A 14,572-nucleotide genomic window follows, 5' to 3' on the forward strand; every position below is an offset into this window, starting at 1 on the left:
GAGTAGGAGAGCAGGGGCTCGGCGCCGTCAAGCCCACATGACTACCAGGGGCCCCAAGGGCTCACTCAAGGGGCCGGAGAGGTAGGGTGCCAAGTTGGTGCCCTTGCGGCTAAGATGAGGGACAAACAGCAGCTCTGGGATCAGCTTTATTTTTCTCAGGAGCCTTTGGTTGGGCGACAGACTCCCCAGAGGGCATCCGTGCCTGCCCTTGGTGACGGCATACGCCAGTCTCCAAGTGTCATTCATTCATGAGCTCTAGGCACATTCTTTGAGCACCCAATGAATCCCGGCCTGGTTCTCTGCTATCTTGCATTCTGCACTCTGTGTGGAGAAGGTTTTGTCCTTCCAAGCTTGTAACAGCTGTCCCATCCAGGACAGGATGTGGTGGGGATGCAGCCCTCTTGGGGCTGGGTTAGAGCTGCTGGCTCTGCCAAGTGGTTGAGCTGGGCTGGAGGGGAGGGGGCATGCTGTGATGGGGAAAAGAGAGGCAGAGTCCCTGCCCAGCCTCAGTCACCAGGGCAGCTGAGGTGCCCAGTTTCATCTTGCCAGGCTGGTTCACTTTGGGGTTGGTGGGTTTGTCAGGTTGGAAATTGCTTTCTTCAGCTAGAAAAGAGGAGAAAGGGGGTTTGGGAAGGCAGGAGGATGTAGGGGAGGTGGAGAGTGGGGGGCTCCAGTTTGGTTTGAGTTCTCTAAGGGTTGATGCTTGGCATAATGGTAGAGTCAGTTCCTCCCCATTGCACAGATGGGATCATGGAGGCCACTGGCCACACAGCTGGCTGTTCTGGGGACCAATGGGAAGACTGGGCCAGAGTGGGGGTGGGAGGGGAGGAATCAGCAGAACCCATGAGCCCCCCCCATGAGCCCTACCCCCCACATTTGGGCTGGAGGGCGTCAGTGACCCTGCAGCCTGCTCAGGGTCCACCCTTGGGGCCCTGGTACCTCCGTCCAGGACACGGAGCCCACAGCTCTGCCCCGTGACGTCACGAAGAGGGACTGGAGGTTCAACAGCTCAAAGAGGTTGTGTGCCTGGACAGGGATGTCAGGAAGCGCTGTGGGGGGCCACCCACCTCACCCCTCTGGCCTCAGTGTCTCCCAGCCTGGGGGCTTTGAGCAGAGATGGTGGTGCCGCGCCCGCAGCTCCCTGGAAGACCAGGGACCTGGACCTGCAGTGCCCAGTGTGACCACCAGGGGTCACCAGAGTCCGTGCAAGTGGTCGGGTGGGAGGCCCATTCATCCAGCACCACCCAGAGAGGGGTTGGGGCCCCCGGGGGGCTCAGCCTGCCTCTGCCCCTCCCCCAGCACCGTGCTCCAGGCTCCTTGCCTGCAGGGCCCTGAGTGGGGTTAAGTCACTCGCCCAAGGTCACAAAGGGAGACTGTGGCAAACTTAAATTGATACCCACGTGTTCCTCAATACCAAGGCCATACTTTAGCCACCACCTCTCTCACCCAGCGGCCTCTGTTTTCCCAGCCCTCCCACTTCCCTCGTCTCTCTGCATTATCCCAACAACCCTGGGAGAGAGGGACAGACAGGCAGGAACTGCGATGCCCATTCGATGCCCATTCTGCGGGTGAGAAAATGGGCCCAGGAGGAACAGAGAGCAATCTAGCAAGTGCCAGGTAGAGCTTAGGCCCTAGCTTCCCTGCCAGCCTTCTTCCCTGCTCCCCCAGGGGCCTCGTCTGCCCTTGTGCTCCCACATCTTCCCATTACCTGGTGCAGGGTGGTCTCCGGGGACAGCTGAAGGGTCACTGGCTCCATGGGGCAGCCCCCAGCCAAGATGTCCTGGAGAGTCCGCTGGGGGTGGGGGATGGGAAAGAGGGTTATGATGCCGTGTCAGTCATCCCCCTCCAGGCTGCCCCTCTCAGAAAACCTCTCCCATGGGGCGGTTATCCAGCCCCTCCCCTCACACCTCTGCTCTTGCCCCCTTGGCCCTCCCGAGACCCCCCCTAATGGCCACCTGGTGTCCTGGAGCCCAGGAAGACGGCTCAGCCTGGAGGGCCTGCGTCAGCTGGGCCCTTTGCGCAACACCCACCAGGATCCGGGACTCTGGGCATGTTGAGAAGGAGGGAGAGGGAGAGAGGAGGGACTCGCTCACGCAGCACCTACTATGTGCTGAGACCTGTGTTGGGTGTTCACATGTCTCCTACACAGCCAGATGGGTCAGGAGCTATTTGCAGAAGAGGCACCTGGGCTCAGAGGCACAGAGGGGTTCACTGTCTTGCCCATGGTCAGCCAGCTTCTGGCAGGGGGCCTGGGAGCTGGGGGTGGCTGGGTCAGGCTGCCAGGGGCTGGGGGGACCAGCTGGCCACCGAGATTGCCCACCACGCTGGGCTTCAAGGCAGGGGCCCACCCGAGACCCCTGCATGAGGAGGTCTTTGGATCAAGGTTGGACTTTTCCCTCCTTTCCCATGGGCTGAGACGTTGAGGGGTGAACCTGGGTGGTGGGGGGACCCTGTTTTGAAGTCCTACTATGTGCTGGGGACTTGACAAGCCTCATCCTAGCCCTAGGGTAGCGCTGGAATTTGCAGGTATTTATTTTGAGGGGCCAGCTTGGTATTGTAACTTCTTGTCCAGTTAAATACAAAACTTACAACTAGACATGTAAATCTCTCTCTCACACACAGACACACACACACACACACACACACACACACACATACTGTTTTAAAACAATTAAAGCTATTATTTAGTCAAGAGAAGCATCTCACAGTCTGGGCCTGCACTGATTGGGGGCTCTTTGCTTCCTGGTGAACTGTCTTTGAAGCCAATTCTTTCTGTGCTGCAGGTTAAGCCTGCAGATATTTTCAAATAGGGTTTTGGTGTGTTCTGTGGCATAATGTTAAAGGTGTCCCAACTTGAGTAGGGAGGAGAGCGAGGCATTTGGGGTGAGAACCTCTGGCAACCCTAGGTTGGATTGATCCCTATTTCCGGATGAGGACACCGAAGTTTGTAGAGTTTAAGTGTTTTGTCCAAGGTTGTGCAGCTTCTAAGTGGCCTTATTCCCTGTGGGGCGGGCATGGGGTCGATCCCTCTGGTTGTCAGGTTGCTGACTGCACAAGTTACCTGCCCAAAGGACAAGTGGAGGCCAAAGTCCAGCCAGCAGACTTGCCAAGTGTGCACTTTGCACAAAGGGGACATTTGGGCCGATGTGGCCCTCAGTGGCCTTGGCTGCCCCTGCCCTGGCTTGTCTTCCCCACTCAGATACCGTACTTATCCCAGGCAGGAAATAATACCCTAGCTACATCCTCCCCACAGTTCGGTTTATGTGTCTTTTAACAAGGGCCACCAGTTTTTTTGTCTTTAAAAAGATGCTTTCCTCATGGCAGCAGGGATTGGGGCAGGAGACTCAGCAGGGGGTACTAGAAGGGGAGCCTGAAGGGGGAAGTCTTCTGGGGGCTTCCAGTAGTTTCCCCATTATCCCACTCCACTCCTCACACACGCCAGGCCTGGGTCCTAGAAATCACCTGGGATGACAATCATAACTGAGAGCTGTTCATGGAGCACTTTACAAGCACCCTCTCTGTTAAACATGTTGACCTCCCAGAAGTAGGGTGGTTATTATCTCCATGCTACCGATAAGGAATCTGAGGCTCAGAGAGGGGTAGTGACCTGCCCAAGGTCACACAGCCACTAAGCCTCAGAGTCAGGCTTTGGATTCAGGTCTACTTGAGAGCACTGCTGCCCTGTTTACCCTTTCCTGGGCCTGACCCTTGGAGACAGTGCCCACCTCCCCAGCTAGCACCTGCCCCCCTCCTGCAGGGCACCTGTGCTCTCCACCACGGGGTACTCAGCCACAACTGTGGAAGTTATGACCTTGACCACCTCCCCCAGCGGCATGTCCAGGGCCAGCGTGGTGATGGCACAGTTCATGAAGTGTTCCACAATCACGCCGTGTGAGCTGCGGGCAGAGGGAGGTGCCCATCAGGTTCCTGGAATGGGGGGTCTGTAGACCCCCGGACAAGGCAGGGGCAGCTGGGGAGCTTTGCTGGAATGAGGAACCCCCGGTTCTTGACCATGAGGGACCAAGGGGTCCCTGGAATGAACGACTCCTGGAACCCCAGTGTGGGAGGCAACACGAGGACTTTCCCACCTAACAGCCTGGCTTTGGACCCCCAGACCCCTGGAGTCCTGTCTTCCCCCAAACCAGCTCCACTTTGCAGGCTTATTTCAGTTGAAGAAAAGTTTCATGCCTCACCCCCACCCCACCACCAGAAAAAAACTTTTAAAATCTGAAAACTACTGGAGTTATCACCCCCATTTTACAGATGGGGAAACAGGTTCAGTGCAAGGGGGCAACTCGCTCCTGCTTGGCTGGGCCTTGGACCCAGGACTCTCAGAGCCTCTCGGGCCTGCCTTAGCCCTGCTTCTCCCGGGGCAGGGGCTGCCCCTATTGTCTGGTCACAAGAGGACCTCAAAGCTCCTTTCCTCTCTAGTCCCACCTCTGGCTCCCAAGTTCCCAGCAGGCGTGAGGAGACAGGAGGGACCTCCCAGGGCTGCTGTGACCTGGAGCAAGACACGGCACCCCTCTCAGCCCCAGATGCCTCATCCACCAATGGGGCATTATCTGTCCTGTTATGAGGCTGCATCGGGGAGGCCCGGGGAGGCCGGGAACTTGCCCAACGTCACGCAGGGAGCTGGGGAGAGTGGAGACAAGACGCTGTGTCTGCCCCTCCAAGCCCACCCATGTCCAAGGTCAGCCAGAACGGGGGTATTCGGTGCGTGGTGGGCCAGCCCTAGTGCGCCCCAGAAGCCATCCCCCCATCAGCCAGTGTCAGGCGGGTGCCGCCTACCGGATGCGGCGGCCCCGAACCCGCGGCAGGTACGGCAGCTTCTTGACGATGATGGTGCCGTCGTAGAAGGAGGGCTGGCAGCTCTGGGCGATGGCGTTGGCTGCCAGCACGGCCATCAGCACAGGCAGCGCATGCACGATCTGGCCTGTCATCTCAAAGACCAGCAGCGCCGTGGAGATGGTGTGGGTCACTGCCCCAGAGAAGGCCGCAGCACCTGCCGGGGGCAGAGTCGGGGCGCAGCAGCTCAGGCTGGGGGGCGGGCATGGATCTGGCCACCAGAGAGCTTGGGGATTGTCCAGAGGTCTCTTGACCAGAGGCCACGCGCTGGCTACTGTTGAAACTGACCCAAAGCCTGGGCTTGGTGAGGGGGGAGGGAAGGGAGACGGTGGGGGGTGGGGGCAAGAATGGAGTTAGAGGGTAACAGGGGGGCTCAGGGGATGGACGGGGGACCCACTGGGAGGTTCAGTGACAACCCTGTGTCGTGTGGAACCACAGGCAGGTGCCCCAGGTACAGCCCCACCCCACGAGGTTGGCTCCCCCGCCAAGCCGGGACCTGGCCACTCACCTGCCAGGGCATAGCCCCCGGGCATGATGGGATTGGTGACCCCTCCGGCCGTGATGCCCTCAGGGAAGGCGAGGGAGAGGGCCTCCCCCAGGAGGCGTCCGATGGCAGCTCCTGGCCGCAGACTCGGGCTGAGGTGTGGGCAGCGGGGCTGGCCCAGCCCTACAGCCGTCCACGCGTGGGGATCACCCCCAGGACCACGCCGGGGAGGGAGGGAGTGGACCGCGGTCTCCCCCCAAGGACCCAGAGCCCCAGCTCGGCTTCCCAGACTCACCGAAGATGAAAATGGGCATGAAGTACCCAGCGGGCATGGGGATTGTGGTGGCCAGAATCAGCATCCAGAACTGCGGGCAGCAGGGCCCCAAAGGCTCAGAGTGAGCGGCCCCGGGCGGCCCCCAGGGAGGGGCTGGGCAGGAGACAGGGGTTTCCCGGAGAGACCCAAGGTGCCCAGGCAGGTGCCCTGCTTACAGAGCAGGCCTTAGGGAGGCACTGGCCAAGGGGAGGAACCTCTCGGTAAAGTGCCTACTGCGGGCCTGGCACTGTACCAGCTGCCTTTTCTTCCTTCTCAGCCATTCCCATTTTATGGATGGGGAAACTGAGGCCAAGAGCAGAGGTGATGTGCCCAGGGCAGGGATCATATCAGGGGGTCTGGGTGGAAGGCCCAGGCTCTGTGCTGCATGCGGGGAGCAGGCACCCCTGCCACCCGAGGCCAGTCCCCGCTCTGTGCAGCCCTGGGGACCCACCTTCATAACCAGGAAGAAGGTGAGGGTCCCAAAGATGGTGAACTGCGGGTGGCACCACTCGAACCACAGGTTCTGGGGGTCGGGCTCTGCAGGCCACGGCGGGGACACGTTCCGGGTCATCAGCGCCCACGAGTTGTTGTCGAACAGCGAGTCCAGGTGCTCACTCATGGACAGCTGGGCGGGGACAGGGGTGGCGCGGCGCGATGGGGCCCAGGGCAGCCCCCAGCCGGCCCCGCGCCCCCTTCGCCCACCTGGCTTCCCCTCCGCCCGCTGCGGCCGCCCCAGCTGGGACCTGGGACACAGGCATCTCCCTTCCAGGGGGTCGTGAGGGTTAAAGTTGCACACAACGAGAAATGAGACAAAATAAAGCCTCGGTGGCTGAGAGAGCACAAACAGAGTGGAGCCCGGAGGTTATTCTTACGCATTATACATATATCCCTTTTTAGTTTATGGTGTATTGAAGCGGCTGAAGGGAAGCTGCTGAAACTGTTGAGCTGTGTTCCAGTAGCCTAGATTCTTGAAGATGAATGTATAAAGATAAAACGTTTACAATGTGACTCGGGGATTGTGAGAACCTCGTGTCTGATGCTACTTATATCCACGGTATGGACAGATGAGTAAAAAATATGGATAAAAATAAATAAGTAATAGGGGGAAACAAAGGGTAAAATAAATTGGGTAGATGGAAACACTGGAGGGAAGGGTAAGGGATATGGTATGCTATCATTTTTTTCTTTTTTCTTTTAATTTCTTTTCTGGAGTGATGGAAATGTTCTGAAAATAAAAAGACCCTGGTGATGAACACACAACAATGTGATGATATTGTGGGCCGTTGGTTGTATACCATGTATGAAATGTGAGTGTGTGACTATTTCTCAACGACAACAAAAAAGACATCGCACGCCAAGTGGGCCCCCGCTGACGCCCCCCCCCGCCTTCCGGCCTCCGCCGCCCCCAGCGCAGCACCCCTTACCCGAGCAGCCATGAAGCGGCCCACGCCGGGGGGGTAGGTGATGGAGGCGAGAATCAGGGCTGCCAGGGCCGAGTACACGGGCTTGCTGTTGGGGTGGGGAGGGGTTAGCCCCGGGGCCAGCGCCACTCCTGCTCCGCCAGGGGTGGGGGGTGGGGGCAGGGCCTGGGCAAGGGCAGGGCCACCAGCCCTGGGGGGCAGACCCCAAGGCTGGGTCAGGGAGGAGGGATGAAGTGGGGACAGGGGCCAGCCCCACCCCCCAGAGGAAGAAACATCTCTTAGTCCCCTTCCGCGCACTCCCCCAGGGCAGGAGGGCTGACCTTGAAATGCCACGCAGATGGGCAGACAAGGCTGGTGGGGGAGGGGTTTCTGTGAGAGTCTGGGGTTCAGTGAGGGGAGAGGGTTCAAGGTGGAGGGGGTAAGTGAGGGATGGTCCCCTGGTATGTGGGGAGGGCAGAGGTGTCAGGGAAGGAGTAGGTCTCTGTGGGTAGGGCGTGGGCTCAGGGAGGGCTTGGAGGTTCAGCAGGAGGGTGGCGACTCGGTGAGGTGGTGGGTCTCCACGGACGTGAGCCATGGGCTCAGAGTGTGGGAGCGTGGGGGGACTACCTGGTGGCCAGCAGTTTGGAGGTGGCCGGGTTGGTCCTGACAAAGCCGAGGAAAGTTCGCTGGCAGTAGAGGTAAGCACAGCCCAGGATACCGCAGATCGCCCTGGGGAGAGGGGAGTGAGTCCAGAGCCCCTCCCTGGCACCAGCGATTGCGGGGTGTCGGGGGACCCCCAACTGGGCTCTCAAGGGGTCCAAGGCACCCACTTACCCCAGAGCCACAAAAAAGAAGATCTCTGGCAGGTCAAAGGGGACTTCCACCCGAAAACTGGTCTTGAAGAGGGAGGTGATGGTCTCTGGGGGAGGGGGAGGGGGAGGGCAGTGGTCAGGCCCCACCCTCACCCAAACCCAAGGCCAGAATCAACAAGCTACAGTGGGGGTGGGGTGCCCCCAGTACTTTTTTCCTGGCATTCAAGGCCCCCACCGCCTGGCCCCTCCCTCCCTGCCCAGCTTTACCCGCCCTCCGCTCCTCAGGGCCCCCATCCTTCATGCCCAATAAAGGTTGTTCCTCCTGGAGGGACTGTGGGAAGAGGGAGGAGGCAGAAAGAGGAGAAGGCAGGAGAGGACAGAAGGGAGAGGAGGAGGAGGGAAGGAGAGGAAGAAAGAAGGAGCAGAGGAGGAAGGAAAGACAGAGGAGTGAAAGGAAAAGAAGGAAAAAGAAAGGGGAAAGTAGAGAAAGAAGAGGGAGGGGAGGAGGGTGGGGAGGAGGGAGAGAAGGAGGGAAGAGGAGGGTGGGGAGGAGGGGGAAATGGAGGGAGGGGAGAGGGGGAGGAGGGTGGGGAGGAGGGTGGGAGGAGGGAGAGGAGGGTGGGGAGGAGGGGGAACAGGAGGGAGGGGAGAAGAGGGGAGGAGGAGGGTGGGGGGGAGGGTGGGAGGAGGGAGAGAAGGAGGGAAGAGGAGGGTGGGGAGGAGGGTGGCCCCGCCCCCAGGAGCCCAGGCGCCCGGCAGGCTGGGGGGTCCGGCGGTCCCGTGGGGGCTCACCCTGCTCGCTGTTGAAGACCGCCAGGAGGCGGAACAAGAAGGCCCCGCACGTGGCGGCGAAGAAGCCCCTCCAGTAATCCCAGACGGAGAAATGGGAGGACATCACCTCGATGCTGAACAGGACGCCTGGGGGCGACGCCCAGCTCAGGCAGCCCCATCCCATGGCGCCCCCTCCTCCCTGAGCCTCCCGCCCTGCTCTCCTACAGCCCGGACAGACAGGGCCGCCACTCCCACCGGCCTCGGGGTGTCGGGGACCCCCGACCAGGGGACACGCCCAGCCGTGGGACGTCTCGTTGTGCCGGGCACAGCGCCCCACCTTGGGGTGGCCGCCCCCAGCAGGAGCGGAGACGGGAACAGGCCCCAGACCTCCTCCAGGCCCCTCAGGAGGGCAGGGGAGGGATCGGCTGGCTGCGGGCCAGGGAAGGGAGGCGCGTGGGAGCCGAGGGTGCAGGGGGCGGGCCTCACCGCTGAAGGGCGCCGCGAAGACTGTGGCCACGCCCACGGCGGCCCCCGCCACCAACATTTCGTTTTGCTTGCTCTTGTTCTGCGGGGATCGGGGGTCCCGGGCTCAGAGCCAGCCTCTGCCCTCCCGTCCCTTGGAGCACTGGCCGGCGGGGCTGGGGGTGGGGAGCATTTCACCATGGGGGGCCCACCCTGCACCCCTTACCTCGGACTCGCCAATGGTCTTGGTGCGCACGCGGCCCAGATAGGCAGCTATCATCACAGACAGGTGCACAAAGGGACCCTGCGGGGGGGGGGGGGCACAGGGTGGGCATCCCAGGGAAGGGCGGGGGGGTGGATCCTCAAGCAGTAACGGCATGACTGCCCCACGCGTCCCTCCCCCCATCCCCTCCATTCCCACAACGGCCTTTGTCACACTCTGGGGACCAGGCTTGCCTCCCCCCAAAACAGAAGGCTCCCCGAGGTTGGAGACTGGCCAGAGTCCCCCGATACCCCGCTGTTCGTCAGGGTGATGATAAAAAGCAGAGGGAGGGCAGGGAGGGCTGGAGGGTGGAGGGAGGGTGGAGGGTGGAGGGAGGGCTGGAGGGTGGAGGGAGGGCTGGAGGGTGGAGGGAGGGCTGGAGGGTGGAGGGAGGGTGGGGTGCGGCTCGCGCGCCCTCCCCTACCACTTTGCCCAAGAAGATGGTGCTGCCGGTGGCCAGGGTGCAGGTGAGACCCACCACCTTGGCCCCGAAGTTCTTGATATCCAGGTAATCCTCCAAGACCACGCCCGACAGGATGGTCTTCAGCTCGGGAATTCCAGAACCTCAGCAGGGGCGGGGCAGGGGCAAGAGGAGGGGTAGCTTTTAGTTAAACTCTTAAAGCTGAACCCTGAAAATACAGAACTGCCGCCTGACCCAGCAATTCCACTCCTGGGTATACCCACAAAGAATTGAGAGCAGGGACTCCAGCAGACACCTGTACACCATGTTCATCCACCCCATTTTTCACAAGAGCCAAAACGTGGAAGCAAGTCGAGTGTCCACCAACGGATGAATGGATAAACAAAATGTGGTATAGAGTTGAGTGTCAGGCGTGGGGAGTGTGTGAGGGCATGTTGGAATTCTCTCTCTGAGATTTGTATTATTTTTGCAACTGTCCTGTAAGTTTGAAAGTATTTCAAAATCAAAAGTTTAATGCAAAAGTGGTGCATATGTATGTACATGTACGTATGAATACAATGGAATACTATTCAGCCATAAAAAAGGATATGCTCCAACACGGATTAGCCATGAAGACACAATGTTGAGTGAGTAAGTCAAATATATATATATATATACCCACACATGTATATAGTATTATTTCACTTAAATGAAACACCTAGAATAAGCAAATTCAAGTGTCAGAAAATAGATTACAGGTTACTGGGGGTGGGGAGGGAATGGGGAGTTAATGGAAACAGAGTTTCTTCTTGTGGTGATGAAAACCTTTCGGTAATGGAGTGGTGAAGAGAAAACAGTACTGCGAATGTAATTACTACCACTGGATTTTATATATGAGAGTGGTTAAAGTGGGAAGTTTTGTGTTGTACATATCATAATAAAAATTAGACAATGAGAGAGAAAGAGAGAGAGATTGACCCTGCCCAAGTGGTTGGGGATGCCGATCTTGTTAGGTCCTCACAAACCCTATGATGCTAGGATGCATAAACCCATTTACAGATGAGAATCCCAAGGGTCAGAGTGGGGACATGAGTTGTCCACATCCTCCTGGAGGGCCTGGCTGTTGGCTGTGATGGGGGGGTGGGGTGCCCAGGCCATCCCTGGACGTACCCTTGGAGCTCTTCTCTACTGGCCTGGAGCTGGAGGCAGAGCTGAAGGGCTGGGGGCGTTGTGCCTCTCCTTTACCCCGCCCCCTTGGGGATGCCCTGGGCACTGGCCCTGCAGGGGACCTGCCACCAGTCCTCATCACAGACCACAAGAGCCCTTAGAAAGTGAGCAGCACCAGCAGCAACCCAGGACCTGGAGCTGGTGTCTTGCTGTGTGACTTCGGTCAAGTGACTCAACTTCTCTGAAATGGGTCTCTGTAAGATGGAGGGCCTCCTGCCCCAGCCCCCGCCCACAGAGGCCCTTGGAACATGCAAATCTTGGTCAGTGGGGAGCACAGCATGAGGCACACAGGCAGAATGTAGCAGCTGTGGGCTCACCTCCAGAGAAGGGCGTGATGCTTTGAGAGAAGCCTGAGGAGAATGAGGCAAGGGCCACGGGGTACACGGTCCAGGAGAGATACCGGAGCAGGTGACTGTCCTCAATCTCCCGATACAGCCATTTGTGCGCTGGGGGCAGCAAGGAGTCAAGAGACCACCCATAGGTGCTGTGCTGCCCGGTGACCGAGCAGAAAATGGAGGCGCAGAGAGGGAGGCCCAGGCCACCGTGAGCAGCAAACCTCCCCAAGTGGAGGTGGCAGGTGGGACCCTGGGTCCCTATCCAATTTCGCCCCTTCTTAGCTGGGGGAACTTGGGCAAGCAACTCAACCTCTCTGAGCCTCTGTCTCCCTATCAGTCAAATGGGCTAGTGATGGAACCTCCCATGTGTGTGTGGCCCTGTGGGAATTAAATGTGGTGTGAAGCCCCTCCAGCGGTGGCTGATGCATAGTAGATGCCCATTAAGGCAGCTATGCTGGTTTTCCAGAGAAAGAGTCTTAGACTCTTCCTTCCCCATGCCCCCTCTTCCAGAGAGCCCTCAGGGTGGAAAGAGACTGTTGAAGCCAAGGGAAAGGAAGCTCTCTGTCTGGTGGTCTTGAGCAGTTGCCCTCCCCAAGGAGGGAGAAGGAGAAGGGGCCGGGACGCATGAAGAGGTGGGTATGGAGCTCTTGGGAACATTCTGGTCTCTCTCACTCATTGTGTAGATGGGGAGACCAAGGCCCAGAGAGGGGAAGGAGATTGCCCAATGTCACACAGCAAGGGAGCAGCAATTCCGGGATCTGACTCGGGCCTCCTCCCAGCCCAAAGCCCTCCCCACTGCTGTAACTGGTAACCCAAACTGGCACCCCCAAGAGGAAGCACAGAAGCCCTTGTCTGGGGCAGGGCATGTGTGCCAGGGGGGGCTACCTCGGACCACACGCCCGACGACAAAGTTCATGGCATAGCTGATGAGGGCCATGAGCACCCCGAGGGTCATCAGGAAGTACCAGTCCTCCCCCACGAGGAACAGCTTCTGCTTCAGCCACTCCAGGCCACCTGGCAGGGACAGCAGGGTCACGGGTGGGGGAAGGCTGGGGGCCATGGATAACCCCTTCCCTGGAGGCTGCTCTGGCTCAGGGCAGGGAGGTGACTGGGGTTAGGGCCAGGTGGTCCCCTCCAAGAAAGCTCAACGCAGCAGGATTTGTGGCAGGTGAAGGTGGCAGCACAGTAGGTGCCATGCCTGTTGCCCCACCAGGAGGCCTCCAACCCACCTGCCCGCTCTGCCGACCATCTGGGTATTAGAATGATCTAGGGGCAGGGGTGCGGCTGGGAGCCTGGGGACTACAGCTTTCAACCCTCTCTCAGAAGGGCCTTGCTTAGAGAGCATGAGGGTTTAGAACGGCTCCTCCGTTGTCCCAGGACCTGTGTGACTGCCCTACAGGCCCTGTGGGTGCCAAGCCAGAGAGCCCTCGCTGGCCCCCAGGAATGGCCCTGGCTGCTGTTTGCCAGCCTAGCCTAGGAACTGGGTCCCCGGCCCAGGGGCTGCACAAAGCCTCTTTTTGGGGTCCCCATCTACTTTACCCCCCAGCTAAAGTGACCGATGCACTTGGAACTCCAAGGAAAGTGGCCAAGTTCACATCCCCTCCCAGCCACCTGCTGTGGCACCCACTGTCCACGGGCAGACCTGGGCATGTCCCCTCGGGCTCGTCGTTGGCACAGGCAGGTGAGAGTGGGGGTCTGGGTAGAGGGTGGGCTTAGTGACCAGATCTTGAGCCGCATCTCCCAAAAGACAGACAGCCTGGCGCATCCGATGGGCAGGCAAACAGAGCCCTGCCCTCCTTGCCACCGAGAGACTCCGTGCAGTGATGTCCCGGCACAAAGGAAGAAGAAGGATGGCTCTTGGGCTTCCGGGGGTGGGGGGTGGGGGAGGAGGGCCTGGGTAGGGGAAGAGAAGGGGACCAGCTCTCACCTCGGATGCCTCGGCGGATGCGGGGGCACGGGCCCCAGAGCTCCTGCAGAGTCACGGGGTTCCTCGAGGACCCCTGGTGCAGCCCCACCAGCTCTTCCATCAGTAGGGACTTCAGAGAGGACAGATGGGTGGACCCCCGGTGAACCGCTCCAAATCCCTTATTCTGCCACTTGCCTCTTCCAATACTGCTGCTTCTCAAATAATAGAAAGGTCGGATTTCCGTGTGTGTGTGTACGGCGTGTGTGTAGAGCTATCCAGAGGGGCCATGGGCCTGGGTGTGCACTCATCACCGAGGGTGTGAGCACGTGTGTGTGTTAATGTGGGGGGGGGCGGGACTCCTTGGCGTGTCTGCGCTGCCCCGCGCTGGTCCCAGTAGGATCTCAAGCCTTAGAGTCCCTTCGCCTTCTGCAACCACTGCCACCACTCTCCCAGGAGGCCCGGAGCAGTCACTCTCTCACTGCGGGTCCCCATGGGCCACTCTGATTCCCAGGCCCACCCCTGAGCTCCGCCCCTCCCGCCAGTTTGCAAGGGAAGAAAGGAGGGGACCCCATGAATGCTAAAGTGAACACAGGTTCCCCACCCCTTGCCCGCCTGCCCCTCCTGCCTCTCCTGGCCTTGGTCCACCGTAGCTCCTCACCTCTGCCCGTCTACCCAGCAGCGGCTCCCGCCGGCCCTCCTCTAACAGAGGTTCCTTGCCTTCGGTCCAGGTGCACCTGGACAGGTGTGTACTCCACCAATCAACACCCTCCCCCGCCCTGCCCCCGCCCGCTCGCCCAGGCCCGGGGTTTACCGTGGCCATAAGGACGTCCTTGACAAACCAACCAGAACTGCCCCGGCCGGCCGAGCGGCGCAGTGCACAGCAGCCAAGAAGGAGCCAGGGCAAGGGCTTCTCCCACCCATCAGAGCCTGGCTGTGGTGGGGGACGGGGGTGCCCCAATGCGCTGCAGGCCCCCACAGCGCCGGGGGTGGGGGGCTGGGGGCAGGGCCAGGGAGGGGGAAGCTCATGCATACAGCAGGGCAGGGAAGGGCCAGCTGCTGGCAGCAGAGGGTCAGGGCTCTGCATTCTCCGAGTGGGGACTGGAGGGGTTTGAAAGGACAAGGGAAAGGAGAGGGCCCCACCCGAGCAGGAGAAACGACGCAGGTGAAGGTAAGTGGGGGCTGCCATCACGGCACCCTCGTGCTACACTCAAGCCTTCCCCAAATTAGTGTGAATGCTCATGGAAACCCAATGAGGTGGGCAGTGTCACCTTGTTTTAAAGAAATAGAGTGTCAGCGAGGCAAGCTTGTCCAAGGTCACAGAGGGCACAGGGGGGCAGAGCCGGGACTCCCACCCA

General features: G+C 59.8%; 1 protein-coding gene across 1 annotated transcript; it reads right to left on the bottom strand.

Annotated features, from left to right (window-relative positions):
* Positions 1 to 133: 133 nt before the first annotated feature.
* On the bottom strand, positions 134 to 13,910 carry CLCNKB (chloride voltage-gated channel Kb). Its single transcript, XM_077138041.1, has 20 exons — positions 13,876 to 13,910; positions 13,239 to 13,429; positions 12,197 to 12,325; positions 11,294 to 11,422; positions 9,774 to 9,913; positions 9,314 to 9,391; positions 9,112 to 9,190; positions 8,647 to 8,772; positions 7,877 to 7,961; positions 7,670 to 7,771; positions 7,067 to 7,151; positions 6,094 to 6,267; positions 5,625 to 5,694; positions 5,354 to 5,464; positions 4,789 to 5,002; positions 3,763 to 3,896; positions 1,956 to 2,044; positions 1,709 to 1,792; positions 940 to 1,026; positions 134 to 603 (listed from the first exon to the last, which is right to left on the bottom strand). Exons 2-20 carry the CDS (start codon positions 13,336 to 13,338, stop codon positions 556 to 558), a joined length of 2,064 nt encoding a protein of 687 aa, XP_076994156.1. The 5' UTR covers positions 13,339 to 13,429; positions 13,876 to 13,910; the 3' UTR covers positions 134 to 555.
* Positions 13,911 to 14,572: the final 662 nt, after the last annotated feature.

The sequence above is a fragment of the Tamandua tetradactyla genome, chromosome 2 (assembly GCF_023851605.1).
Source record: "Tamandua tetradactyla isolate mTamTet1 chromosome 2, mTamTet1.pri, whole genome shotgun sequence".
NCBI classification, from domain to species: domain Eukaryota; kingdom Metazoa; phylum Chordata; class Mammalia; order Pilosa; family Myrmecophagidae; genus Tamandua; species Tamandua tetradactyla.